The 26298-nt window shown below is 46.6% G+C and overlaps 1 protein-coding gene across 2 annotated transcripts in view; it reads left to right on the forward strand.

The window, feature by feature from the left end:
- Positions 1–26298, forward strand: part of CACNA1B (calcium voltage-gated channel subunit alpha1 B) — a 196642-nt gene that overhangs the window by 24431 nt on the left and 145913 nt on the right. For both annotated transcript variants that reach the window (XM_040632311.1, XM_040632313.1), the window contains exons 4-6: positions 15625–15716; positions 16939–17091; positions 18341–18531. In XM_040632311.1, coding sequence (XP_040488245.1) covers positions 15625–15716; positions 16939–17091; positions 18341–18531 — 436 coding nt within the window. The remainder of the gene's footprint in view (positions 1–15624; positions 15717–16938; positions 17092–18340; positions 18532–26298) is intronic.

A 26298-nucleotide genomic window follows, 5' to 3' on the forward strand; every position in this document is an offset into this window, starting at 1 on the left:
GCTCAGGGTCCTCCAGTCAAGCCCTGCTGAGCCCAGGGTGCTTGTGGCAGGGTGGAGGGCATCCCTGGCTGCCTGGCCTCAGCAGGGCCTGACCTTCCTAGAGGGGCTGAGTGGTGCCTCTGAAATGCTCCCTGCCTCAGGCCCTGGCTGGGATGGGGGCTTTGCTCAGCTCGGCCAGCCTGGAGCCAGAACCACCATTGCTGGGTCACAGCATCTCTGAGGGCAGGAGCAGACACCTGCACTCCAGACCCTTCTTGCTGATGTGTTGTCCAAACTGAGGTTTTTAAAAGTCAAAGGGATGTGTGCAGTCTTTGTGCTGGGTCCGCAGCACAGACTGAGACCGTCCGGGCACCTGGAGATGGCTGGCCACCCTGCCTTTGCTCCCTTTGCTGGGCTTGATGGAATGGGAGTTTCAGGTAGAGCTGCTGGCTTGGCCTGGGGATGGGGAGAAGACACACTCTGCCATCGTAAAACAGCATGACAGCTGTCCCCCTCCCAAGGGACAATTGTGAGGATTCTGTGAGCGTTGCATGCTTCCAGCAGGGCAGAATCCCCCAGACTGCCATCACCAACCTTGTTGTTTGTTTTAAGATTATTTATTTATTTGACAGAGGGAGAGAGAGCACAAGTAGGGGAGCAGCAGGCAGGGGCAGAGGGAGAAGCAAGCTCTTTGCTGAGCGGGGATCCCAATGTGGGGCTCAGTCCCAGGACCCAGGGACCATCACCTGAGCGGAAGGCAGACGCAGACCGAGCCCCCCAGGTGCCCCCATCACCAGCCTTGTTGTTGTGGTTCTGATGCCTGTCCCCAAACAGTTCCAGAACACGGGCTGACAAGCTTGGGGACTGCTGGACCACGCTAGGTCTGTGGTCTCCCCCAGGCTCAGCATGGACCTTCTGAGGGGCTGGCACAGGTGGCTGGGGCAGGGCTCCGTCCCACAGAGGGGCAGCAAGGAGCAAGGGGGGGGGGAATTATGGGCCGGNCAGGCGAACCCTCCAAGATGCAGGTTACGGTTTAGATTGGGATTGGGTTTGGGGGCAATTGGTAGTTTCTCTGTCCTGCCACTTCCTCTCAGACACATAGCAATTGTGGCTTTCTGGCCACCTCTGGGAGTTCTTGACATTTTCAGAAATGGGTGGCCTTGTGGGGTGTGGCGGGGTTGGGTAAGGCCTCGGACACGGGCTCCGGCTGGGGTGTGAGCCCAGAGGCTACGGCACAGAAGCTGTTGAAAGGCAGGGCGACCTCAGTGGCAACCCCAGCGTCTGGGGGGGGGGGTGTAGTGAGTTCCTGCTTAGGGTTAGGGGGCCCAGGCCAAGGCTGCAGCTGTGGGGGTCCCTCCCCTCCTGTACCATGATGCAGCTGGGGGTGCCCCCTCCACCTTGGGTGCCGGTGCGAGAGTGGGTCTCTACAGGGGACTAGCTGGCGCGTCTGTGCCAGGTGCCTATGTGGACACATCTACGCCACGTTTACCCCCTTCTGCTCCATGTGCAGAAGGTGACCTGGGCCTGGGAGTTTGGTGACAGTCACAAGCGGGATTCCGTGTGCTCTGGGGCCCAAATCACTGTGTATTACATATATTTGTAATCATAATTTACATAAGAGCTTGTATTTTACCTTTTTCTTCTTGTTTAGCAGCATATTGAGGTAAAATTGACATACCATAATATTCATGTTTTACAGCATATAATTCAGCGGCTTTTAGCGTGGCCGTACAGTTATACAACCAGTACCATAACTTAATTTTAGCACATTTCCATCAGCTCCCCAAAGAGACCTATCCATCTGCACTCCCTCTCCCCTCCCACCCCTCCAGCTCCTGGCCATCCCTGGTCCCCTTGCCGTCCATGGGTTTGTCTGTTCTGGGCATTCACACAAACGCAGTCAGACGCTCTGCGGCCCTTTGTGTCTGGCTTCTCTCACGTCATCCGTGTCAGTCTGTCTGTTTCACTGTGTCGCAAACATGTTACTCTGTGTTGTTACCATTTGCACCGCCACCCGGTGTGGGGTTCCTCCTCGTACCGGTGTGTGGCATTTCTCTGTTGCCGAGCACTGAGGCGCGCCATCTGGGTTATTAACCAAAATACTGCGACGCCTATCTTTGTAACTGTGGCTTCTTAATTTCGCATTATTTCGATGGGACAGGCTCCCAGAGTGGACTGGTGAAAAGTGTTTAAACACGTTGTGCATCTCATTTTGCCAAGTTGTTTCTCCACCAAATGGGAAGCGTTAGTTTACGATTCCCGCCAGTTCTATTTAAGTCATCAGTTTCGCAGCAACTCTGCCACCACGGGATGTCACGTTTCTAAAGCTCCTGTTAATTTATTGGGTGTAAAGCCCTATCTCACTGCCGCTTTACCTTTCGGTTCCCATTACTTGTGACTTTCGGTGTGTTCGCACATTACGAAATTGTGTTTAGTTTTAGGAGTTTTCTCTGTGGACCCTTTGCCATTTCGTTTCGGAAATTTCAGAGCTTCTTCACGGGCACCGTGGGTGAGCACTTCCTGCCAGGCATCGAGCTAGGTGTGGCGCTGGAAGGAGGCACTAGCTGGTCCTGGAGGGGAGGGGAGCCGACACCCCACCCCCGCCTCCCTCCCTGGCTCATGTCACCCCCTTGCTTTCCAGGATTTTTCTAGAGCCTTAGACTTTGGGAGGAGTGGGCACCAAGAAATACTTGCTGAACACAAGGGTGTGTGCTATAACTGCTTTTCTGTTATTTCTGTTAATAGAACACCTGTAACTAAAGTACCTCAAAGTTATTGTTATTTTGTATTTTCTAATTTCAGTGAAGGGTAAACATTTTTCTGTTCTATATAAATAAAAAATATTGACTTTCTCACTTTGAAGTGCTAATATGGGAAAGAATAAAAGCAACGACCCACAAGCTGTCCTGAGATGACCACTGTTAATATTTTGCACTGTTTCTTGCCAAGCTTTTTCTGTGTGTAGGTCTTAAAAACACACAACTGGTATCACACTGCAGGGGTGTTGAGGGCGTCCTGCTTCCACCACAAGCCGCCCCCAGGGGTGTGCTCGGAAGGTACGGTTCTTCTGCCGTGGGGATGGGCCTCAGCTACCCTCTGCTGTCGAGCACGTGGTTGATTTCCAATTTTGCTTTTATAGATAAGACGCCAAAACGCATGCATCTTTACCACACCTGATTATTTCCTTGGGACAAATGCCTGGAAATTGGATGATGGTTTATTTCCTCTGTAAATCATATCTAAAAATTCTTCAGTTTCCTGTCATCTCATTATGCTTCCATTATCACATACCTAGTGTGTTTTTGTGTGGAACAGACTCTGCTGCTGTGTTTTGACTTGAACCCCATTGGTGCTGGCTCTCCCCGCTGGTGTGGGGTCCGGTTGCTGAGCTCAGAGTAAGGCGCTAGTATCTCATTCAACGAGCCCTTTACTCTTGGCTCTTCTTTCCTGAACCTTTCTTCAATTTTTTGCCTATTTAGTTTTCCAGATGAATTTTGAGATCAATTTGTTGTAGTTCAAAGAATTCCTTTTGGGCTATTGTTTCAATTGTTGAGAATCTCTAAATTGATTTCTGGAGAGTCAAATTCTAAAAATTCATACTTTGTCTATTTGGGATTATAGTACATCTTACCATTTATTCAGTGCTCCCCCCTTCTTGTGAATAAGATGTTGTGGTTTTCCTTGTGGGGGTCTCTCGTATTTCTAAAGGAGTTTCTAAGTGGCTTGTATTTATTGATGCTGGTGCGGTGTCGCCGTATCTCTGAGCAGTGATGGCTTTACCCCTTTGACTTGGACATCCTGTTCTTGTCGTGCTGCTGGACTCAGGGGTGGACGCAGGCTGCGTTTGGGGGGAGCTGTGCCTTTGTCTTTGCCGATGGTGGGCTCACAGCCAGCTCTGGTTGTTTTTCAGCCCAGATTTCTCAGTGGGACCGCTGTTCCACGCCTGTTTTTCTGTCATTGCTCTTGGTCTCACCGTGCTCTACTTTTCCTTTGTGGCCCTATGCTGTCTTCTGTCCTCTGCAAAAGTTGAAGTTAGGGGTCCTCGCAAACCTGCAGGGCAGTGTTCAAGTTGCTGCTATCCGCCAGCAGGCTTCCGAACTTGAGTGGCCTCAGAGTCGCCCACAGGGCTCACGCCCCTGGTGCTGGGACCACCTCAGAGGCCGGGCTCCTCATTGCGTCCCAGGTGAGGCTGCTGCTGCTGGTCCTGGGACAGCACTGTGAGAAAGTCTGCTCCTGACCAGGCTCCTGGGACTTTTATCATTGTCTTTGGAAAGAATCATTTTATCTATTCATTTCCTTATTTTTTATTCGTGTTCTCTTATGTTCACTAGAACTCTTTAATAAGATTAAGTGAGAATTATGGTGGTAATTCTTATTTTGTTCTCTGCTTTTAAAGGAAATCCTTCCTGATAAACAGGGGTTTGTTGGTACTCTTGACACTGGATTTTGAGAATGGAAGATTATTCGGAAACTTTTAGTTTCTAAGAATCAACATTCAATTTATTAAAGTTACAAATACAAAAATGTAGCTCTTTTTAAAAAAATTGAGATGAATTTGTGACCACATGGATGGACCTAGAGGACATTACGTGAAGTGAAGTGAGAAGGAGAAAGGCAAATACCACATGGTCTAACCTTTATGTGGAACCCAAAGCCAGAACAAAACACAGCAAACACCAAACTCATAAAACGAGAGATCGGATTTGTGGTTACCAGAAGTGGGAGCTGGGGGGGGGGGGGGGGGGGTGATGCAACGAGCAACACGGTGCCCGTAGCTGCCGCGGGTCCCACAGGAACGCTGTGAAGGGGGTCCTAGGAGCTCGCCACATCTCATTTAAATTGATCTCTGTGAGATGATGGGTGTTAGCTGGACCTGTCATGGTGATCCTTTCACGACAGACGCAGACCAGCACATCCTGCCGTACACCCCACGCTCACGGTGACGCGCCGGTGATTTCACAGTAAAATGGAAAAGTATTTTTTAGATTCAGCTTATGAAACATTATATTTATACATTTAGCAATTTTTAACAGTGACTTTCAAGGTGACTAAATAATGTTTTATTCCATTTCACAAACTTAGTGTCAAACGTTTAAAATTTCTTTTACAAATTTACTGTAACTGGATCTCCTAAGTGCTTAAGTGTTGTGTACCCAATAAATTAAAGTGTAAAGATGATGAATCATAAGTTCGTTAAAATGTTCCAGTCCTTTTTACAAATTTCTTAAGTTTTCAACTTGAACTCACAAGTCTAAATCAACTTTTCCCGTTACATTTGTAAAATTAGAATCACAGGGCAAATGTGATGCTAGATGCAACCGCATTCGGGGTGCTGGTGTGTTCCGGCAAATTCGCTTAATCATGACCTAAACTATAATGCAGAAAGTTTGACTTCTATGAACACTTCCATGTTTCATTGTGCGTCTTCCCAGGGTTATCATACGGTCACCCCCCGAGGAAACCATCATCGTAGAACGATGAAGTTGGGGCTTCCTTCCCTTTCGTTTTGTGATACCGCGTGGGCTGAGGGCGCGGCCACGCCGGCTTCTCCCCACTCGGTGCTGGCGGCCTCAGAGCATGTGTGGCTGCTGTTTGGCTGTAATTCTGTTTTTATGGGTAGATTCTGTGTTTTTATGGTTCTTAAGATTGCAGATACATTCTTGCCTGGGTCCAAACACCTTTGAGACCTTCATTAAAAAACAAAGTTGGTTTCCTGTCCCACGACCATGACGACTCTGACACGTCAAAAGAGGTTTCCTTGTCTTCGGGGTCTTTGCTGGCTGGCAGTACTTCTGAGGTCCTTTTACTGATGTTTCAGGGTCTGCTGGTGGGGATCGTGGTGCCTGGCGGACAGACGGCCCTGAGCGAAGGGAGAAATTCCTGTTCGTCCTGTGTGTTTTGTCTCTTGCCAGCGTTGGAGTTTCCCGCGTGCCCTTCAGCCGCTGACCCTGCTGCGTCTGTCCGAGGCTGGACCCTGCCCGCTGCGCCCCGAGCTGACACACGGGCTTCCTGCCTCGCGTTGGCCTGTGGCTCGGCAGTTAGGGCTGGAGGGCTCGCTTAGAGAAGGGAAACGCTGCAGCGATAGTTCAGTTCTCCCGCGTTCACTCCCTCAGTGGAACTTTCTCTCCTCTCTCCCCCGCTGGCTGTCGCAGCCGTCCTGCTTTGTGGCTGGGATGCCAGCACGCGTGTGTGAGTTCTCCAGCTCCTGCCACGCGGGTCTGTATCCACAGCTCACGGACAGAGTCGCTTGTGTGTACGGATTTACACAGACCTATCATTACTTCGCAACTTGCATTTTTACCCCTTAACATTATCTTAAACATCTTCCACGTTCGTATGTGCAGGTTTATCTGATTTTACGTGCCCATCCGTGTTTTACGCGTACACACAGCACAGTTAATTTTCCTCTGCCCCGCGGTGAGCACCGGTTTTCTTACAGACGGTGCTGCTGTGAACACGCCTGCACGTGTTTCTGCACGCGTTGGTGTGACACGTCTCATATGCAGTTAGAAGTGGTTTTCTGAGTCACAGAGATGCTCATTTTAAAGTTTTCTAGAAGTGGCCAAATGCTGTCCAGAACGGTTCTGCAGTCCTCTCTTCTGCCCGCAGGGCTGCTGCTGACCTCGCTCGCTGGGACGTGGCCACACGGAGGGTGAAACGACGTCTCCTATGCAGTGCGGTCGCATTTCCCTGCTCACCAGTGCTTTTGAGCATCTTCTTTTCTCTTTTGCAATTTGCTGATTTTTCTGACAGGTTATTCGTATTTTTAATACGAATTTATAGGAACTCTTTCTATATTCTGGAGACATTCTATGTCAGTTATGTGCCTTTTCTCCATAGTATCTTCCATGTTGTAGTTTAAATTTTACTGTAGTCAAATTGATCAACCTATTACTTTATGGTTTGGGATTTTTATGTCTTCTTTAGAAACCCTTCCCTACCTTACAATCATAGAATTTTTTCCTTGTTTGTTTCAAAGTTTTAGAGTTTGCTTTCTGCACTTAGACCTCTTTTTATTTTCTAATTTTTAAAATTGTGGCAAAGCACAAAGAACATGAACTTTGCCATCTGAGTCACTGTTAAGTGCACGGTCAGTGGTGTTACACGGACTCACTGTGTTGTGCGGCCAACACTGCCCTTTGTCTCCAGGACTCTGTTCACCTTGAAAATCCGAAACTCTGTCCCCGTTAAACCCTAACTCCCCGGCCCTCCTCTCAGACCTGGCAGCCCCTGTTCTGCTCTCCGTCTCTATGATTTTAACGGCTCTGAGCACCTCATGTGAGTGGAATCGAGCAGTGTTTGTTTTTTGTGACTGGCCTATTATGCTCAGCACCGTGTCCTCAAGGCTCATCCGTGTTGCACCCTGGGTTAGGACTTCCCTCCTTGTTTGTCTGATTAATACCCCGCTGTATGTAGATACGAGAATTTGCTTCTCCCTTCATCCGTTAATGGACACTCGGGTTCCTTCCACCTTTTACCTGTTGTGAGTAATGCTATGAGCCGGCTGAACAAATATCTCTTAGACCCTGCTTTCAGTTCTTTTGTGTGTGCTCTGAAGGTGGAATTGCTGGGCCACATGGTCATTCCATGTTCCACTTTTGGGAGAACTGCCACACGGTGTTCCACGCGGCTGCACCATTTTACATTCCCACCAACAGTGCACAGGGTCCCAGTTTCTCCACATCCTTGCCAACACTTCAACACTTCTTTTTCTTTCTTTCTTTCTTTCTTTCTTTCTTTCTTTCTTTCTTTCTTTCTTTTCTTTTCTTTTCTTTTCTTTTCTTTTCTTTTTTTTTCTTTTCTATAGTGGCCGTCCCAGTGGGTGTGAGGTGGAATTTCAGTGTAGTTCTGATTTGGCTTCCACACTGGTTACTGATGTTGAGCGTCTTTTCATGTACGTATTGGCCATTTGTGTGTCTTTTTTTCTTTTTTTAGAGAAACATCCATTCAAGTCCTTTGCCTATTTTTTTTTTAAAGATTTTATTTATTTATTTGACAGAGATAGAGACAGCCAGCGAGAGAGGGAACACAAGCAGGGGGAGTGGGAGAGGAAGAAGCAGGCTCGTAGCGGAGGAGCCCGATGTGGGGTTCGATCCCATAACGCTGGGATCACGCCCTGAGCCGAAGGCAGACGCTTAACCGCTGTGCCACTCAGGCGCCCCCCTTTGCCTATTTTTATTTATTTATTTATTTATTTATTTATTTATTTATTTATAAGATTTTATTTACTTATTTGACAGAGGGAGACAGCCAGTGAGAGAGGGAACACAAGCAGGGGAGTGGGAGAGGAAGAAGCAGGCTCCCAGCGGAGGAGCCTGATGTGGGGCTCGATCCCAGAACGCTGGGAACAAGCCCTGAGCCGGAGGCAGACGCTTAATGACTGCGCCACCCAGGCACCTCCTTTGCCTATTTTTAAATTGGGTTTTTGTTGTTGTTGAGTTGTAGGAGTTCTTTATGTATTCTGGATATTAATCCCTTATTAGATAAACGATTTGTGTATATTTTCCCCCATTCTGTAGGTTGTCTTTTCACTCTCCTGACAGGGCCCTTTGATGCACAAAAGTTTTAAATTTTGATGAAGTCCAATGTGTTTTTCTTTTATTGCCCATGCTTTTGGTGTCATATCCAAGAAGTCATTGCCAAATCCAATTCCATGAAGATTTTCTCCTATTTTTTTCCCTAAGAGTTTCATAGTTGAAGGTCTCACATTTAGATGAGCAAAGATCCATTTTGAGTTACTTTTTCTATATACGATAAGGGTCCCATTTATTTTTTCATGTGGATATTCAGTTTTCCCAGTCCAGTTTGGTAAAAAGACTGTCTTCCCATTGAACGTCGTAGGCATTCGTATTGAAAATCAATTGATTGTGTATGTGAGGACTGGTTTCTGGGTTATTCTTGTGCTCTGTGGGTCTATATGTCTGTCCTTAAGCCAGTACCACATTATTACTGTAGCTTTGTAGAAAGTTTGAGATCAGAAAATGTGAGTCTCTCAGTTTTGTTCTCCTTCAAGATTGTTTTGGTTATTCGGGGTTCCTTGAGATTCCATGTGAATTTTAGGATGAATTTTTCTATTTCTGCAAAAAATGTCATTGGAGTTTTGATAGGGATTGCATTGAATCTGTAGTTTGCTTTGGGTAGTGTGGACATTTAACATTATTAAGGTTCCAGTTCATGGACATGGGATGTCTTTAAGTTTGTTTAGTGTTCTTTAATTTCCTTCAGCAACGTTTTGTAGTCTTCAGTGTACATATAGTTTACCTCCTTGGTTAATTTTATTCCTAAGTATTTCATTCTCTCTTGATGCTATTGTAAATGGATTAAAAAAATTTCCTTTTTTGCTTGTTCATTGCAAGTGTATAAAACACAGCTTGTTTTCTTGTTTTGACTTTACATCCTGAAACTTTGCTGAATTCATTAGTTCTGGTAGTTTTTGGTGCATTTTTTAAAAACAAATTTAGGGTTTTCTACATATGAGATCTGTTGGGATTTGTATTGCAATTGCATTCAAGTTGTAGATTAATTTGGGGGAAAGGGACATCTAATGATGTTGAATTGTCTCATCTATTAATATGGTTCATTCTTATCCCGTTGTTTCTCAAGAATGTTTTATAACTTTTGTTATTAAGGTATTATACTTACTTTATTGAGTTATTCCTAGATACTTTTGATTTGTTGCTATTATGAACAATATTTTTATGACAGCTTTATTCAGGTATAATTCACACACCATGGAAGTCACCCTTCTAGAATGTACCGTTCAGTGGTTTTCAGTAAGTCAGAGCTGTGCAGCCATTACCACTTCTAGTTGCAGACCCATTAGAATGATAGTTTTTAAAAATTGTATTTTCTAATCGTAAATGAAAACAATGTAATTCTGGGTATTTATTTGGTATTCCACAACCTTGCTGAACTTTCTAATTACCTCTTATAGTTTTTCAGTGTATGCTTTTGGGTTTTCTGTATAGAAATCACATTATCTGTGAATATGACAGTTTGTATTCTCCTTTTTAATCTTTATATATTTTATTTCTTTTTTTTATTGCCTTGGCTATGACCTCCATATGATCTAAATAGTATACTTGTATTTTTTCCTGAATTTAAAGAGGGTTGCTCCTAACACATATTGTCCGTTTAAGGGGTTTTTCTTTCTATCCCTAGTTCTTGTCTAATGATATTGAAATTTCACTTAATAATTTTTCTGAAATTTTTTGACATGATGACATGATTTCTATTTTGATTTTTTATGTGATGGATTACATTAATAGTTATTCTACTATTGAACTATTCTTATGTTCCTATGACAACTGGCCATTATATACTCTTAAAATATGTACCTTTGAGTTTTATTCTAATTTGTAATTTAAGATTTGTGTTCATAAGTGAGATGTGTATAAAATTTTCTTGTCCTTTTCCAATTTTGATATCAAGATTATACTGGGATCATAAAATGAGTTGGGGAGCTTTTCCTGTATTTTTATTCTCTGAAGCAGTTTGTGTGACATAGAAATGATCTGTTCTTTGAATGTTCATAGAACTCGTTCGTACGGTTGTCGGGATCTGATGTTTTGCCAGAGGATGCCTGAATCCAAAATCAGTTTTGTAAGTGGTTTTGGTAGGCAGAATTCTGAGAGAGCCCCCAGGGTGTCCATCCCTGCCTGTGGTCATCTCCCCTTGAGTGTGGGAAGGACGTGGGTGTGATAACAGATCACTGCCATCGTTAGTTTATTAAACGGGTGACTGAGTTAACCGAAAAGGACCAATCTAATTAGGCGATCCTTTTAAAGGGACTGAGCCCTTCGTAAAAGCAGAGAGTTCAGAGGTGTGAGAGGGACTGTTGAGGGCCAAGTGACAAGGACCTGCGTGTGGCTGCCAGGAGCTAAGAGAAGCCCCCAGCTGACAGCAGGACAATGGGAACGCCATTCCTACTGCAAACAACGTGAAGGGCTGGGAAGCACCACGTGCCTTAGGTTAGCCTCTGGGTGAGGGTGTGACTGGCTGACGCCTTGGTCTCAGCCTTGTGAGACCCGAAGCAGAGAACCTAGCTGCGGTGCGCCCTGACTTTGACCTCCAGAGCTGTGAGCCCCTCGGTGCCGTTTCAGGTTACTAAATGTGTAGCAAGTCTTTACACAGCGATAGAAAACGAATACAGTCATTCATGGTTTATTCAGGTTTTCTACTTCTTCAATTACTTTTGATAATTTGCATTTTGGGGGGATATATCCATTTCATCAAAATTTTAACATTGGCATAAAATTGTTAATAATATTCTTTTGTGATTCTAAAAATCTCTCTTGCCTGCAGTTTGGTTCCCTGTATGTAACTACGTGAATGTACACGTGTATACATGTGTGTGCATACATGCGCATGCATGAAAGTGTCATGCGTTTCGACATGTGTGTGTCTGTGTACAGATGTGTACACACTCTCTTTTTCTTGATGATTCCTGCCAGAAGCTTGTTCATTCTAGTCAACTTTCAGATTCAGCTTTCTAGATCTCTGTTTTCTGATTGAACCATGTCTACACTTACCTTTATTATTTCCATTTTTCTCTTTTCTGTAAATTTACTCTGCTGTTCTTTTTTTAAGATTCTTCAGACATATCTGTGCTTGGTTTATTTATTTTCAGTCTTTCAAAAAAAATCATCTAAGTTTATAAATTTACCCTTAAACATCACTTTAACTGAAGTTAAAAATTGAGCTACCCTATGATCCAGCCATTGCACTACTGGGAGTTTACCCCAAAGATATAGACGTAGTGAAGAGAAGGGCCATATGCACCCCAATGTTCATAGCAGCAATGTCCACAATAGCTGAATCGTGGAAGGAGCCGAGATGCCCTTCAACAGATGACTGGATTAAGAAGTTGTGGTCCATATATACAATGGAATATTACTCAGCTATCAGAAAGAACGAGTTCTCAACATTTGCTACAACATGGACAGCACTGGAGGAGATAATGCTAAGTGAAATAAGTCAAGCAGAGAAAGACAACTATCATATGATTTCTCTCATCTATGGAACATAAGAACTAGGATGATCAGTAGGGGAAGAAAGGGATAAAGAAAGGGGGGGTAATCAGAAGGGGGAATGAAACATGAGAGACTATGGACTATAAGAAACAAACTGAGGGCCTCAGAGGGGAGGGGGGTGGGGGAATGGGATAGACCGGTGATGGGTAGTAAGGAGGGCACGTATTGCATGGTGCACTGGGTGTTATACACAACTAATGAATCATCGAGCCTTACATCGGAAACCGGGGATGTACTGTATGGTGACTAACATAATATAATAAAAAATCATTAAAAACAAAAAACAAAAAACAAAAAACATCACTTTAACTGAACTCCACAATTGTAATATGTAGTATTTTCGTTGTTGATGGGTCCCAAATATTTGGTAATTTCTCTTTTTACTTCTTTAGTTAATGAGTTATTTAGTTGTACATTTTGAGGGTTTCTGTACCTATAAATTTTCTTTTACAGTGTGTTTTTATAGTTGTATTCTCATTTAAATACGTTTATTGAATAGCAGAAGTGCGATAATGTATGTTACTAATTCTTTGAAATTTGCTGAGGCTTTTTTTATGATGTAGGATATGGACAGTTTTCTCTCTTTTTTAAAAAGATTTATTTATTTATTCAAGGCAGGGAGGGATAAAGGGAGAGGGAGAGAGAAACTCAAGCAGACGCCTCACTGAGCGTGGAGCCCGTCACGGGGCTCCTTCTCACGACCCTGAGATCAGACCTGAGCAGAAACCAAGAGTCAGATGCCCAAATGACTGTGCCACCCAGGAACCCTGGACATGGGCAATTTTCGAAGATATTCCCATGTACTCAAAAAAGGCTGTGTTCTCTATTTGTTAGGGGTAGAGTTCGATAGACAGATGAGACAGGAAAGAGAGAGAAGATTGGAACTATATAATACATCAAGACTGCTCGTTTTTAAGAAGGTTTATTTACTTATTTGAGAGAGAGAGAGCACTCACACGTGAGGAGCAGAGGGGGTAAGAGAATCTCAAGCAGGCTTCATGCCCAGTGTGGAGCCCAACTCGGGGCTTGATCTTACAACCCTGAGATCACGACCTGAGCCAAAACCAAGAGCCAGACGCTTAACTGACTGAGCCACCCAGCCTCAAAGCTGCTAATTTTGTTTTCATCTCATGTGGCCTTACTGAATTTTGGTATTCAGGCCTTCAGATTCTGATAGGAGGGTTGCTGGAATCTTCGACTGTGTTGGAATCTGGGGTGATGAATTCTTTTATATCAGAAAATATGTTTACTTTGCCCTCACTCTTCATTGACAGTTTAGCTGAATATAAGGTTCCAAGGCGACTGTTACTTTCCGCTGCTCTTTGAAGGTGTGACTTGGCTGTCTTCTGGCACATATTTTTGCCAAAGTGAAGTTTTCTTTTCTTTTCTTTATTTATTTTTTTAAAGATTTTATTTATTCATTCGACAGAGATAGAGACAGCCAGCGAGAGAGGGAACACAAGCAAGGGGAGTGGGAGAGGAGGAAGCAGGCTCCCAGCGGAGGAGCCTGATGTGGGGCTGGATCCCAGAACGCCGGGATCACGCCCTGAGCCGAAGGCAGACGCTTAACGACTGCACCACCCAGGCGCCCCTTCTTTTCTTTTAATTACCCTTTTTCTCTAGGTATTTTGTCTTTTCTTTTCCTTTCTGGGAACTTCTCAGTCTGTTCTTACGCCTGGTGTTCTGCAGTTCTTCCCTGTTTCTGGTTGGATGTATTTTCTTTCTTTGATTCGTACTTGTCATGCACTTTGAATTTGAGAAGTCATTTTTAATCCTGTAAATTTCTCACCTGCTACCTCCTCAAATGTTGTTTCTCCACCATCTCCCCGTCCTCTTCCACAGCTCACACCGGATGTGTGCTGGGCATATGCTCCAACCTCCATCTTGCTCACTTTCTCTCTCATGTCCCTTCTTTGGCTTTTTGATGTCTGTGGGTGAGATCTTCAGAACTAGGCTCTGTACTATTTTCCAAATTGTTAATGCTCTCAAACCGTGTCTTCAGCCCAGAGTTCATTTATCATCATTATTATTATTGATATTCTTTCAATAACTATTTGTTTATTGACAAAACTAGCTAGTCTTTAAAATACCTACCTGTTTCTGGCTGTGTTTGTTTCATAATGTGTTGATTTCATCAGAACAAAATTAATCTTCCCGTCGTCAGTTTTGATAGTTGAACGTCTCTCATAGCATTGGGCTTCTTCACGCACTCTGGACTTTTGGTTTGAATAGATATTTTCTTGTTGCCTTTCTTTTCTTTTCCACTGAGAGTTTCACCTTATTTTGGCCATAGCTCCATCTCTTTGTTTTTTTTTTAAAGATTTTATTTATTTATTCGACAGAGATAGAGACAGCCAGCGAGAGAGGGAACACAAGCAGGGGGAGTGGGAGAGGAAGAAGCAGGCTCATAGCGGAGGAGCCCGATGCGGGGCTCGATCCCATAACGCCGGGATCACGCCCTGAGCCGAAGGCAGACGCTTAACCGCTATGCCACCCAGGCGCCCCTCCATCTCAAATTCTATTCTCACTGCCGTGTATCCCTAGCGGGGGGGGGGGGCAAAGCCTTCTTAACCAAGAGTCCAGGATGCGTTCTAAAAGCAGAGCCACCAGGATTGTTGGTGCATTGAATGTAGAGTGAGGGGAGAGAGGACTCTGGGGTGACACCCTGGTTTTGGCTGAAATAACAATGGAAGAGTAGTGCTCACTGAGTGGGTATTGGGGAAGAAGCAGGGCCACCCCAGGGCATCCACTTCTTGAGTCTGGTGGACGAGGCAAAGGTGGCAGTTGAGACCTGGAGGGGCTCCTGGGGAGTTCAAGGGAAATGAGGGAGTTGACCAAAGGGCAGAGAAGAGACCATTTAGAGCGGGAGACTTGAGCACCGAAGTTGGCAAGACACAGGCTCGAACAGCATTTCGGTGGAACGGTGCAGGTGAGAACCTAACGGGGACAGGAAGGTTAGGCGGTGGGGAGACCCAGGACTGACACTCTGATTGAGCTTTGGTGTGAAGGGAGCAAAGAAATGTGCCGTGCTGAGAGGTGGATATCAGATCTTTTGTTTTTTGAAATGGGAGACATTGGACTCTGTTTTTCTGCTAATGGAACGGATTATGATGGCTTTCCTGAATCCCCTGAACCCTCTCTTCCACGTTCCCTGCCCCACCCCACTGTTCTCCTGGGAGAAGGTGAAGAAGGGCGTGTGTGGTGCCTGCTCAGGAACCTCCGCCCCCATTTTACCCGTCTCCACTCCTCATCACCTCTTGTGAGGCGGCTTGCTGTACAGCTGGGGTTGCTCTGGGGACCTGGTTCTGGCCTGGATTTAGTTGGAGGACAAATTCAAGGCCAGGCCAGGTGCCAGAGAGCAAGTGTCCTCTCAAGGTGATTCCTTCTAGCTGTAGGGATGGTCACGCTGGAAACAGCCATTGCTGACATTACTGTGGGGACGTCTGAAATCTATCCCTGCCTCTTCCTGCCTGGCAAGTCTCACACCCTGTGCCAGCCCTGTGTTTGGACAGTAGGGGACACAGGCAAAATGGTGTCACTGTTCTTGGGAGAAAGGACATGGGTGGTGGGGCGTGTGTTCTCTCACTTCAGTTCCCTTCTCTTTTCCTGCCAGGATCCTGGCCACAGCCGGCACTGACTTTGACCTGCGGACCCTGCGGGCTGTGCGCGTCCTTAGGCCCCTGAAGCTGGTATCTGGGATTCCGAGTGAGTCTGGCAAGAGCGATTGGGCCCAAGCCTACCTGGATTGCTAACCTCCTCCCCCAACCCCCCCACGGCCATGGCCACAGTTAAGCCCTGACTATTGGCCCCTTTGGCTTTGCTGCCTCGGGTCTCTGTGCTCCTGACCCCCCAGGAACTAGGTGTGAAGAAGCCTTGAAATTGTCTGTGAGAGCCCAGAGAATGGCCCTGTTTTTTCGCCCTGACTTGGCTTCCCCCATTGGAAGCTTTACTCCTCCTCACATTCTCTGCTATATTTCCAGCTCTTTGCTTCTTTCCACACACATAAGAGATTGAGCAAGGTGGTGGGTAGGGTGCCTGAGAAGATGGCCAGAGGCTGCAAAGGACCACCTGTCTTGGCTCAGGCTGGACAGGGCCATGGACAGCTGAGGCCAGGTGAAGACGTGCTCCTGGATTCAGATGCTCAAGGAGCTGAGCCTGGGCAGGAACAGGACCCCGGCCCCTGTTCATCCACTGCAGTGGAAGTTTGGTTTTGGGTTTCTCTCAGAGCCCCGGGTGGGCAGGGACCTAGGGCTGCGTCCCCCTGAGGCCGCCGCAGGGAAGCCCCTGTTCTGCCCCAAGACCCTGCCAGGCGAAGGCTCAGGTCTGTATCTAAGAGCTGGGGCCAGGTGGGAAGGGGGTCATGGTGTTGAGCTTCCTCTGTGAGGAGTCCCTTTGGCCTGGACACACCCATGCCTTGTGGTTAGTGGTCAGACACTCCCAGGAGCAGGTCTCCTGCTTCACTGCCCCTAAGGAATTGGGTCTGTCGGGAACTCCTGTGCTTCCCCCCCAGGATCTCCTGCTCTCTACCTCCAGAATCTTCTGCTTCTTCTTCCCAACACCCCCTCACCTTTCCCCTTAGGGTTCTCTGCTCTCGCTCCCCCAGAGCCCTCCATAGGTCCACATCTCTCCCCCAGACTCCATACTCTGACACCCCACGCTCTGCTTCTCCCCTGCTTCTGGACATTACTCAGTCTACTTCCCTCCAAGACTTAGGTTTGGTCCCCTGCCCTGAGGGCTCTCCTGTAAGCACGTGCTGTTCCCCCAAGACTCATGCTTCCCCATACTCCCTGCTCTGTCCCTACTTTGGGGGCTCCGGGACCCCCAGTGCTGCCCAGCCCAGGCCCTGGCTAGCCTGCCCACAGCCCCACCCGAGCCCCTGCCCTGCCCACTCTGCTCTGACCTGCCTGCCGTGGCTGCTCTGGCCCAGGTTTGCAGGTGGTGCTCAAGTCCATCATGAAGGCCATGGTTCCACTCCTGCAGATCGGGTTGCTTCTCTTCTTCGCCATCCTCATGTTCGCCATCATTGGCCTCGAGTTCTACATGGGCAAATTCCACAAGGCCTGTTTCCCCAACAGCACAGGTGAGGCCTGGCAGCACCCCTCAGACTCATTCGTCCTGGGGATAGGCCCTGCTCTAGGAACCAGGTGAATGGGGTGGGGCTTATGTTCCAGTGGGGGACACACACAGCACAACCTGGAAAACACAAATACGTGAACAAGCACATAAAGCAATGATGGCAGGTTGGAGTAACTTCCAGGAAAAAACAAAAGGAGAATTTTCAATAGAATAATTTGGGAGCCTGCTTCACAGAAACCAGCCGGGGGAGGCCTCTCTCCTGAGGGGACCATGGAGCAGTGATCAGAGTGCAGTGAGAGGGGTTGCTGGGCCGCCCCCTGGGCCCGAGAGCTCCCGTTACAGGGAGCAGTGCGTGCGGAGGCCAGAGTGAAGAGCAGCGAGAACAGAGGGAAATCCTGCGGGCTTCGTGGCCGTCGCGGCAGCTCCGAGCCTTGTTCTGAGGGAAGTCAGGAAGGCGGTGGAGGGCTCTGAGTGAGGAGTGACGTCATCTGATCGTTCTGGCTGCTCCAGGAAGGCCAAGGCACAGACAGGCTGGAGTAGGGGGCTCCTGTCTTGACCCAGGAGAGATGGCGGCTGTGGCCAGAATGGGTTGGGTTCGGGTGCGTTTTGCAGTGAAGCAGATAAGCCATATGATCATCTCAGTCGATGCAGAGAAAGCTCTTACTACAATTTAAATCATTTTTGAAAGCCTCCTGTCAGGGCTGGCGGAAACCTATCGACCCTGAGGGGCCAGCGCAGTGAGGCCCCCTGCCACCCTCTGGGCACGTGTTGGTTGGGCTCTGAGCTGACCTTCCTGATGACCCGGGCCTGCAGGGCTGACTCCAGTGTGGTCCTGGCGCCAGAGTGACAGGCAGAGCTGCACGTCAGGGTCTTGGCGGTAGCTTGGCTGTGAACGAAGGAGAGATCAGGGTGGTGGTGGTAGGAAGACTTGGGTGTTGGGACTTTGTCTTGTTTGATTTTTAGGTGAATAAGTCTCATGTTTAAACAGTGAGGGGCAGGCTCTAGTCGAGAGGGAGAGGTTGACCAGTAGTTCCTGGGAGGGTTAGTCTGGGCTCAGGGGAAGGCAGATTGTAGGCACAGGGAGAGAGCCGGTGCGCAGAGGGATGGTGGGAAGTCGAGGGAGGGTTTCCACTGGTGCTTGATTCCTGCCCCCTCCCTGGGATGAGGTCTCCGCAGCCCAGGAATCCCAGCAGGGGTTGGAGAACTTGGGTGTCTCTGGGCTCAGGGTCTGTGTGTCGTTCTTCTCTTCGCAGATCCAGATCCAGTGGGTGACTTCCCCTGTGGCAAAGAGGCCCCCGCCCGGCTGTGTGAGGGCGACACTGAATGTCGGGAGTACTGGCCAGGGCCCAACTTTGGCATCACCAACTTTGACAACATCCTGTTTGCCATCTTGACGGTGTTCCAGTGTATCACCATGGAGGGCTGGACTGACATCCTGTACAACGTGAGTCGCGTCTTGGCGCTGGGACTGTGGGTGGGCCCTGGAGCTCCTGGGGTCTCATTTGGGGTGATGTTTCTGAACCTAAGAGCCTCTGCCCAGCCCCAAGCTCCCTTGTTCACCATAGGATGAAATACAGGCCCCTTCCTTCAGATGGCTCCACCCAGGGCCCACTCTCACCGCTGTCCACTCAAGCTCTTGACCTTGGTCCTGGAGTCTCCAGGACAGCTTCTCGTATGAAAGTGACACTGAGGGCCAGGCGAACACTTCAGGGATGCAACTGCTGTTGATGGTCACTATGGCCGCAGCATGACCCCTCAGGCTCGCCGCAGGTTATGCCCCGCGTGAAGTGTCTCATCCCTGTTAACTCATAGAATTATCTCAAGAACCCCATCATACAAGGAAGAAACTGAGGCGTGGAGAGGTTGTTTAATTTGTTCAAGGCCCTAAGACTAGTGGCAGCTTGCTGGGAACTACTAGCTGTGCCATCCTGCTGGGGTTTTCTGGATGGAGTGAGGGCGAGTAAAGCCTGCTGGCCTCTCCTTGTCTGTATGCTGCCTGCGGAAGACAGCAGGGCTGGGTTTAGGGCTGCACGGCGCCGACGAGTAGGGAGACCTCTCTGATGATGCTGGGATTCTGGGGTCAGAGCGTGTGTCTTGCACATTTCTGACTTTTCTGCTGTGTCTCTCTGGTACTGTTTCCTTTTGATCTTCTTACCCGTTAGAATGCCTGCCCATCACAGTGGTGTATACAGGGCAGTCTGGGTTGGTACTCGTGACAGAAGCTGGTCTAAGGCTCTTGCCTGGTGACCCATCTCACTCCCACCTCCCCTCCATGTGAAGCTCTTCTTGGAGGACTCTCCCATGAATGAGCAGAATGCTGTCTCTTTTTTTATGTGATGAAAGCCCTAGCTACCTTCCACCCCCTAGAGCCCTGTGAGCCGCCAGAGCACGAGCACAATTAAATCAGGCCCTTGGGGGCTTTGGGAGGTAGAGAAAGAAGGTACACGTGAGCTAGGAATCTGGGAAGGTTTGGCTGGAAAGCTATGGCTGGTAGATTGCTGTGTTCTGGATAGCTGGCATGTGCTCTGCCTGGTTACTATGGGTGGAGGACCCTGCAGTACGAGATACTTATGTTGAACCTGCCACTTGCACGCTGAGGTGGGGTTCGGGCTATAAGTGCCTGGAGTCCTGTGTTCCCAGCCTCAAGGATCCTGGGGAGGAAATGATGGTGGTATAGTTTGGTGGCATGATGGATGGGAGGAAAGGGACAGACTAGGACCCTTTGCTCTGTGCCTTCTCCCTGGGTTCATAGAGACCCAGAGAGATCTCAGGGCTGAGCGTCCAGCAAATGCTTGGTAAATGCTCATTGAGCAGGCACAGGGAAGATGAGAAGTTAAGGAGAAGCTGGCCCAAAGTCCGTTGAACCAGATCCCTCCTTGGAGTGGGAGTCGTGTCTCATGACAGGCTCCGTTTAATTGAGGAAAAGAGGAACGGGCACAAAGGCGATTATGAGGAGCTTGGCTGTTCTCTTCCTGCAGCCAATCAAAGAATAATTTCCCAAAGACAGACCCTAAAAATAGCTCTGAGCTGGCCACATCCCTGCCAGCCAACCCCACTTGAACAAGGACTGATAGAACAGGTTTCTACAACTTTCAATGCCCACTGGGACTTGGCCATCGGCCCAGATGACTCAGACTGGTGGGTCTGTGCCCTGGGTGGGGGGCTGGGCAGGAACTTGACCCTGGGGCAGGAGGCACTGGTCAGGAGAGCCACAGAGGAGTCATCAGACACTTATTTCCCTGGGACCCATTCTCTGGGCACTCCCCGAGATGCTCCTTGTACAGTGGCAAGCAGGAGGCCTTCAGTAAAGGCCTGATAATGGCAAGTGCTTTGAAGACAACAAAGGAGGGTGAGCAGCAGGGAGTGATGAGTTAGAGGACCTTGTGAAAGCAAGGCCTGGCAAGGTCTGGAAGCCAGACATGCAGGTGCCGTGGGATTCTGCTTTGGGGGTTTGGCAGGGCACTAGGATGCAGTGACTGTGGTGAGCTCTGAGGCTGGTGCCCAGAGCTGGTGGCCAAGATCTAGTGGCCAAGATCTGGGTTCACTCTCCCTACTAACAGGGTGGGTTTTTGCAAATCAGATAAGTTTTTAAAGGGGGTTCTTTGGAGAGGGAGCGTACCCCTCTCCTCCAACCCAGTGAGTGAGGGCGGCTTCTATGGTCCTTTCAGACATGCTCCTAGAATGTGGAGGCCCAAGACTGCACCTGTATGTTGAGGGCAGGAGCCATTGGCCCACGGCAGTGGGGCAGACGGAGAGAGATGGAGAGCATGCTTGATATTGGGAACAGAGAAGGAGGGTGTGTGAGTGCTTCTGATGGACCAGCTAGCCCAGGGGGAGTTGGCAGCCTGGAGCCCTTTTAAATTCTGACCAGAGGAGTGATGAGGTCTCAGCAGAGAACATCTGTTCAGAAAGGACTGTTGAAAAACTGGCAGTGGTGGGTGGGAGAGTTCTCTGACTGAAGGAGAAATGCCTTGCCTGCATTTTGAAAAGAAAGTGAAGTCAAACGAGGTCCTAAAAGAACTCACAGAAGTGCCTTGTGAGAGACAAGTTGGCAGGAAACTTCTGTCAGGCCTGGAGAGATGAGATGATCTCAGGACAGCGCCATGCACGGCAAAACTTGCCTGCCCCCCCTCCTCTCCCGCGTCTGCTTGGATAGCGTTGGGGTCAGTAACCCAACGGCAAGCTGAGGAAGAAGGAACAGTGTTAGGCGTGGAGGGGCAAAGAGGGGCCAGGCCTCTGTCTCCCAGTGAAAGCAGCCAGCTGGGACTGGACACTTAATTACTGAATCGAGACTGTGTTTTCTACTTGAAGTAATTGTAGAACTTTCTATTACCCCGGAGTGATCAGCTGAGTCATAGGACTTACCCAGATTTTTATCCAGGAACGTGAGTATGTTCGAAGGGGCAGTAGGAGGCACATAAGATTGTTGATGAGAAGGTGCGTATGATTTTGCATGTGTCCCTTGTACTGGTTGCATAAAGATCTGAAGCGGGGTGTTCGGATAAATGGGTGCAAAGGCTTCATGTTGCAGTGAGCGCAGGGAGGGCCCGCTCAGCAGGTGGGTGCACAATGTGAGGGAAGGAAGAACCAAAGACGATGTGACTTCGACCCCTGGGAAAGGTGCTGCCTTTTCTTCAGAAGGGAGACTTGGGAGCAAGATACTTGCTCAGTTCTGTTTCAGTGGAGAGTAGTGGAGCCCAAGGACTCTGCTTTGGCCGCATAATGTTTCAGAGAACTATTTTCATTCAAGGGAGACGCTGAGTATACAGCTGGTTGTGTGACAGGGAGCTCAGAGGAGACCGCAGGGCTGAGGGGGTCCATCTGAGGTCATGGATAGTGTTCAGCGTTATGGGAAAGGATGTCGCTGTCTCAGCAAGGAGTGTAGAAGGAGAAGCAAAGAAGGCCAAAGACTGAGCCGTCTCCGAACTTGGCTGTCGGGGGAATTCCAACATTCAGAAGCCAAGTAGGAAAGAAGGAGCCGGCAAAAGGGACCAGGGTGGAGTCGTTGAGGCAGGGTAGGGTCAGCACCCTGAGCTGTCTCAGAAGCAGAGCTGGGAAAAAAGATTCCAGGAAGTGATCAAGCAAGTCAGATGTTGCGAGAGGTCGAGAGAGATGCTGCTGCGCCCGACAGGAGCAGTGTCAGAGGTGGGGGTAGAGCCTGGGAACGTGCTGGAGAAGGCAGCATGAAGGGGGAGGGCAGATAGAGTCAGCTCTCGCATGGAGTTTCCCAGGACGTGTAGTGGGAGGTACCTGCAGGGAGAGACGGGGATGGGCTGTTTTTGTAAAACTAAGCTTGGTTTGAGATGACTGAAGGGTTACATGCAGTTGTCGGAGATCTACCGAGAGGTCCCATGTGTCCTCTAATGATGCGAGAGGGCGTGTATCCCAACCAGAACGCTGACACTGACACAGTGGAGATACAGAAGGTTCCATCCCGTCAGGACCGCTGTAGCCCTTCTGTAGCCACACCCACTTCTCTCTTACCCTCCCCCCCTCCATCCCTGTGAACCACAGTCTGTTTGCCATAGCTGTCATTTCAAGGGGGTTATGGAAATGAAACCATACTGTGTGTTACTTCTGGGATGGGTCACTTTCACTCACATGATTCTTGGGGCTTCATCCAGATTACTGTGTGTCAGTAGCTGGTTCTTTTTTATCCCTGAGCAGCCTTCTGTGGTGTGCTAGACTTTACAGTTTGCTCAACTCACCTGTTACAGGACATCTGGATTGTTTCCAGTTTGGGGCTACTGTGAACATAGCTGTTCGACACATTTGTATGCAGGTGTTTGTGCAAACCCAAGTTTTAATTTCTCTGGGATAAATGCCTGAGTGTGCAATTTCTGGGTTGTGTAGTAGTTGCATGTTTAGTTTTTTAAGAAATTAAAAATTTCCCAGAGGACTGTATTTTTTTACACTCCCACCAGCAGTGTGAATAATGTAGCATCGTTACAGTATTTGGTGTGGGCGTTGTTTTCAACCTTACCATTCTGGTAAGTGTGTTCTGATGCGTCCTTATGGTTTTAATCTGCGCTCCCTAATGGCTGGTGGGGTTAAGCATCATTTCATACTTATTTGCTATTTGTGTATCTTCTTCAGTGAAATCTCTCTTCGTATTTTTTGTCCACAGTCTGTTTGGATTGTTATTTTACTGTGGAGTTTTTATGAATTCTAGAAACGAGTTCTTTGTGACATGTGTGGTTTGCAGATATTGTTTCTTAGTCATTAACTTCATACTCTTCACCTGGTCTTCCACAGAATAAGCATTTTTTTTCCACAGAACAAGCATTTTTTATTTTGATAAAGACCAGTTTATCAATTTTTCCTTTTGTGAATTGGGCTTTTGGGGTCAAGTCTAAGAACTCTTTGCCTAGTCCTAAAATCTGAAGATTTCCTCCTACTTTTTCTTTAAAAAAGTTTTATTGTTTTACATTTTACATGTAAGTCCATGATCCATTTTCAGTTAATTTTTGTATAAAGTGTAAGGTTTAGGTTGAGATTCTCTCTCTCTTCCCACCTCTCCCTCCCTTCTTCCCATCCCTTTGTCCTCCCTTCCTTCCTTACCTTTGAGCTTATGAATGTCCAGTTCCTCTAGCACCCCTTGTTGGAAAGGCTCTATTTTCTCCTTTGAATTGCTTTCGCACCTCTGCCACGAAAGCGGGGTGTATTTTGTGTGGGTCTATTTCTTTCTTTTTCTTTCCTTTTTAAACCAAGCTCTACACCCAATGTGGGGCTTGAACTCAAAATCCTGAGATCAAGAGTTGCATGCTCCACTGACTTAGCCAGGCAGATGCCCTGTGTGTGTCGGTTTCTGTTCCAATGATCTATGTGTCCCTCTCTACCAATACCACACAATCGTCATTACGGTAGCTGTGCTGTATAATAAATCTTTTAAACCAGGTAGACTGATCTTTCCCATTTTATTCTATTTGAGAGAATTGACATCTTTACTATGCTGGGTCTTCCAATCCATGAACATGGTATATATCTCCATTTATGTAGATTACCTTTGATTTCTTTAATCGGCATTTTGCAGTTTTCAGCATACAAGTCCTACGTATGTTTGTGTGCCTTCCAGCTCCTTCTCCTGCCTCAGTGCACTGGCTGAAACTTCCAGCATTATGTTGCATAAGAATGGGGAGAAGAGACATATTTCTATTCTCCTAATCTTAGGGGAAAAACATTCAGTTTTTCACTGTTAAATATAATGTTAACTGCAAGGTTTTTAAAAAAATTTTTTTGTAGATGCCCTTTGTCATATTGAGGCAGTTGCCCTATTCCTACTTTTCTGAGAGGTTTTATCATGCATGGGTGTTGAATTTTGTAAAATAATTTTTCTGCATATGATAACGTGACTTTTTTCTTAAGCCTGTTAATATGGTGGATTACGTTGATTGGCTTTTGGATTTTGAAACAGCTTGACATCCCTGGAATAAACCCCACATAGTCATGGTATAAAATTATTTTTATATATTTCTTAATTCAATTTGTTAATATTTCATTAAGGATTCTGGCATCTATATTCATGGGGGATTTTGGTCTGTAATTTCCTTCTTTTTTGAATTGTCTTTGGTTTTGGTATGATGGCAAAACAAGATTTAGAAAATGAATTAGTAAGTAGCTCCTCCTCTTCCATTTTCTAGAAGAGATTTAAGTAAGTGGTATTATTTCTTTTTAGAGAATTGGTAGAATTCTACGGTCTGGGTCAAGAGATTTCTTTTATGGATTTTTAAAAAAATAACACTTTTGTTGAGATATAATTACATACCATAAAATTCACCAATTTAAAGTATACAGTGGATGGTTCTTGTATGTTCACAGGGTGGTGTGACCATCAGCATTACCTAATTCTTGAAGATTTCTGTCAACCAATTTTTTTAAAATTGATTTTTTCTATAGTTTTTATTTTCAATTTTGTTGATTTATGCTCTTATCTCTTTTCCTTCCCTTCCCTTCCCTTTTGGAGCACAACATGGGGCTTGAACTCACAACCCTGAGATCAAGACCTGAGCTGAGATCAAGAGTTGGATGCTTAACCAGCTGAGCCACCCAGGCACTTCTATGTTCTTATATTTATTATTTACTTGCTTATGATTGATTTGGGTTTATGTTGCCCCCCCTTTTTTTTCCCTAGCGGCTTGAGGTGGAGGCTTAGATTATCAATTTGAGACTTTTCCTCTTTTGTAATGTATGTATTTTAGTGCTATAAATTTTCCTCTTGGCACGGCTTTAGCTATGCCCTTCAAATTTGATATATTGTATTTTCATTTTCATTCAGTTAAGTGTATTTTTATATTTCCCTGGAGACTTCTTCTTTGACACGTGGTTTATTTAGAATTGTCTTCCCCCTATGAGTAAGGTGTCATTTCTCTTTTACCACTTTCAGTAACTTGTCTTTAGTTTTCCTAAATTTGACTATGATATGTCTTATTGTGGATTTCTTTGGATTTACCTTGTTTAGTGTTTAACTTCTTGAATTTGTAGGCTTATGTCTCTTGACAAATTTGAAAAGTTTTTAGGCATTATTTTTTTGGGTACTTCTCAGCCTTCTCCTCTTTTTCCTGTATTTTGCTATTCTGATGACATGAATGTTAGATTTTTTGGTTATAGTCCCACAGGTTGTTGAGGCTCTGTTGTTTTGTTTCTTGTTTGCTTTTGTTTTTAAAGTCAGGTTTCTCTTTGCTTATCAGACTGGGTAACTTCTATTGTTCTCTTTTACTGTTCCCTGATTCTTTCCTCTGTCTCCTCCATTCTGTTGTTGTGCCTTTCCATTTAGGTTTTTATTTTGATTATTGTGTTTTTCAGTTCCAGGTTTTTCACTTGGTTCTTCTTGTATCTTCTACTTGTTTGCTGATACTATTTCTTTGTTGAGACTCTATTTTTGAGTGTGTTTCAAGTGTGTATATTATTATTCTTTGAAGCATTTTTATGATAGCTGCTTTAAAATCTTTGTTGGATACTTTTATCATCTCTGTCATCTTAGTGTTGGCAATCTGTATCAGTCAGGGTTCTTCAGAAATATAGAACCAGTAAGATATATGTGTGTGTGTGTGTGTGTGTGTGTGTGTAGATATGTATGAAGAGAGAGAAAGAGAGAGATTGATCAATTGATTATTAGGAATTGGCTCTTGTGATTATGGAGGTTGGCAAGTCCAAATCTGAAGTTTAGGCTGGCAGGTTCAAGACCCAAGAGAGACAGTGATACAGTTCCAGT

This window comes from Ursus maritimus, unplaced genomic scaffold (assembly GCF_017311325.1).
Source record: "Ursus maritimus isolate PB19 unplaced genomic scaffold, ASM1731132v1 scaffold_17, whole genome shotgun sequence".
Taxonomy (NCBI): Eukaryota; Metazoa; Chordata; class Mammalia; order Carnivora; family Ursidae; genus Ursus; species Ursus maritimus.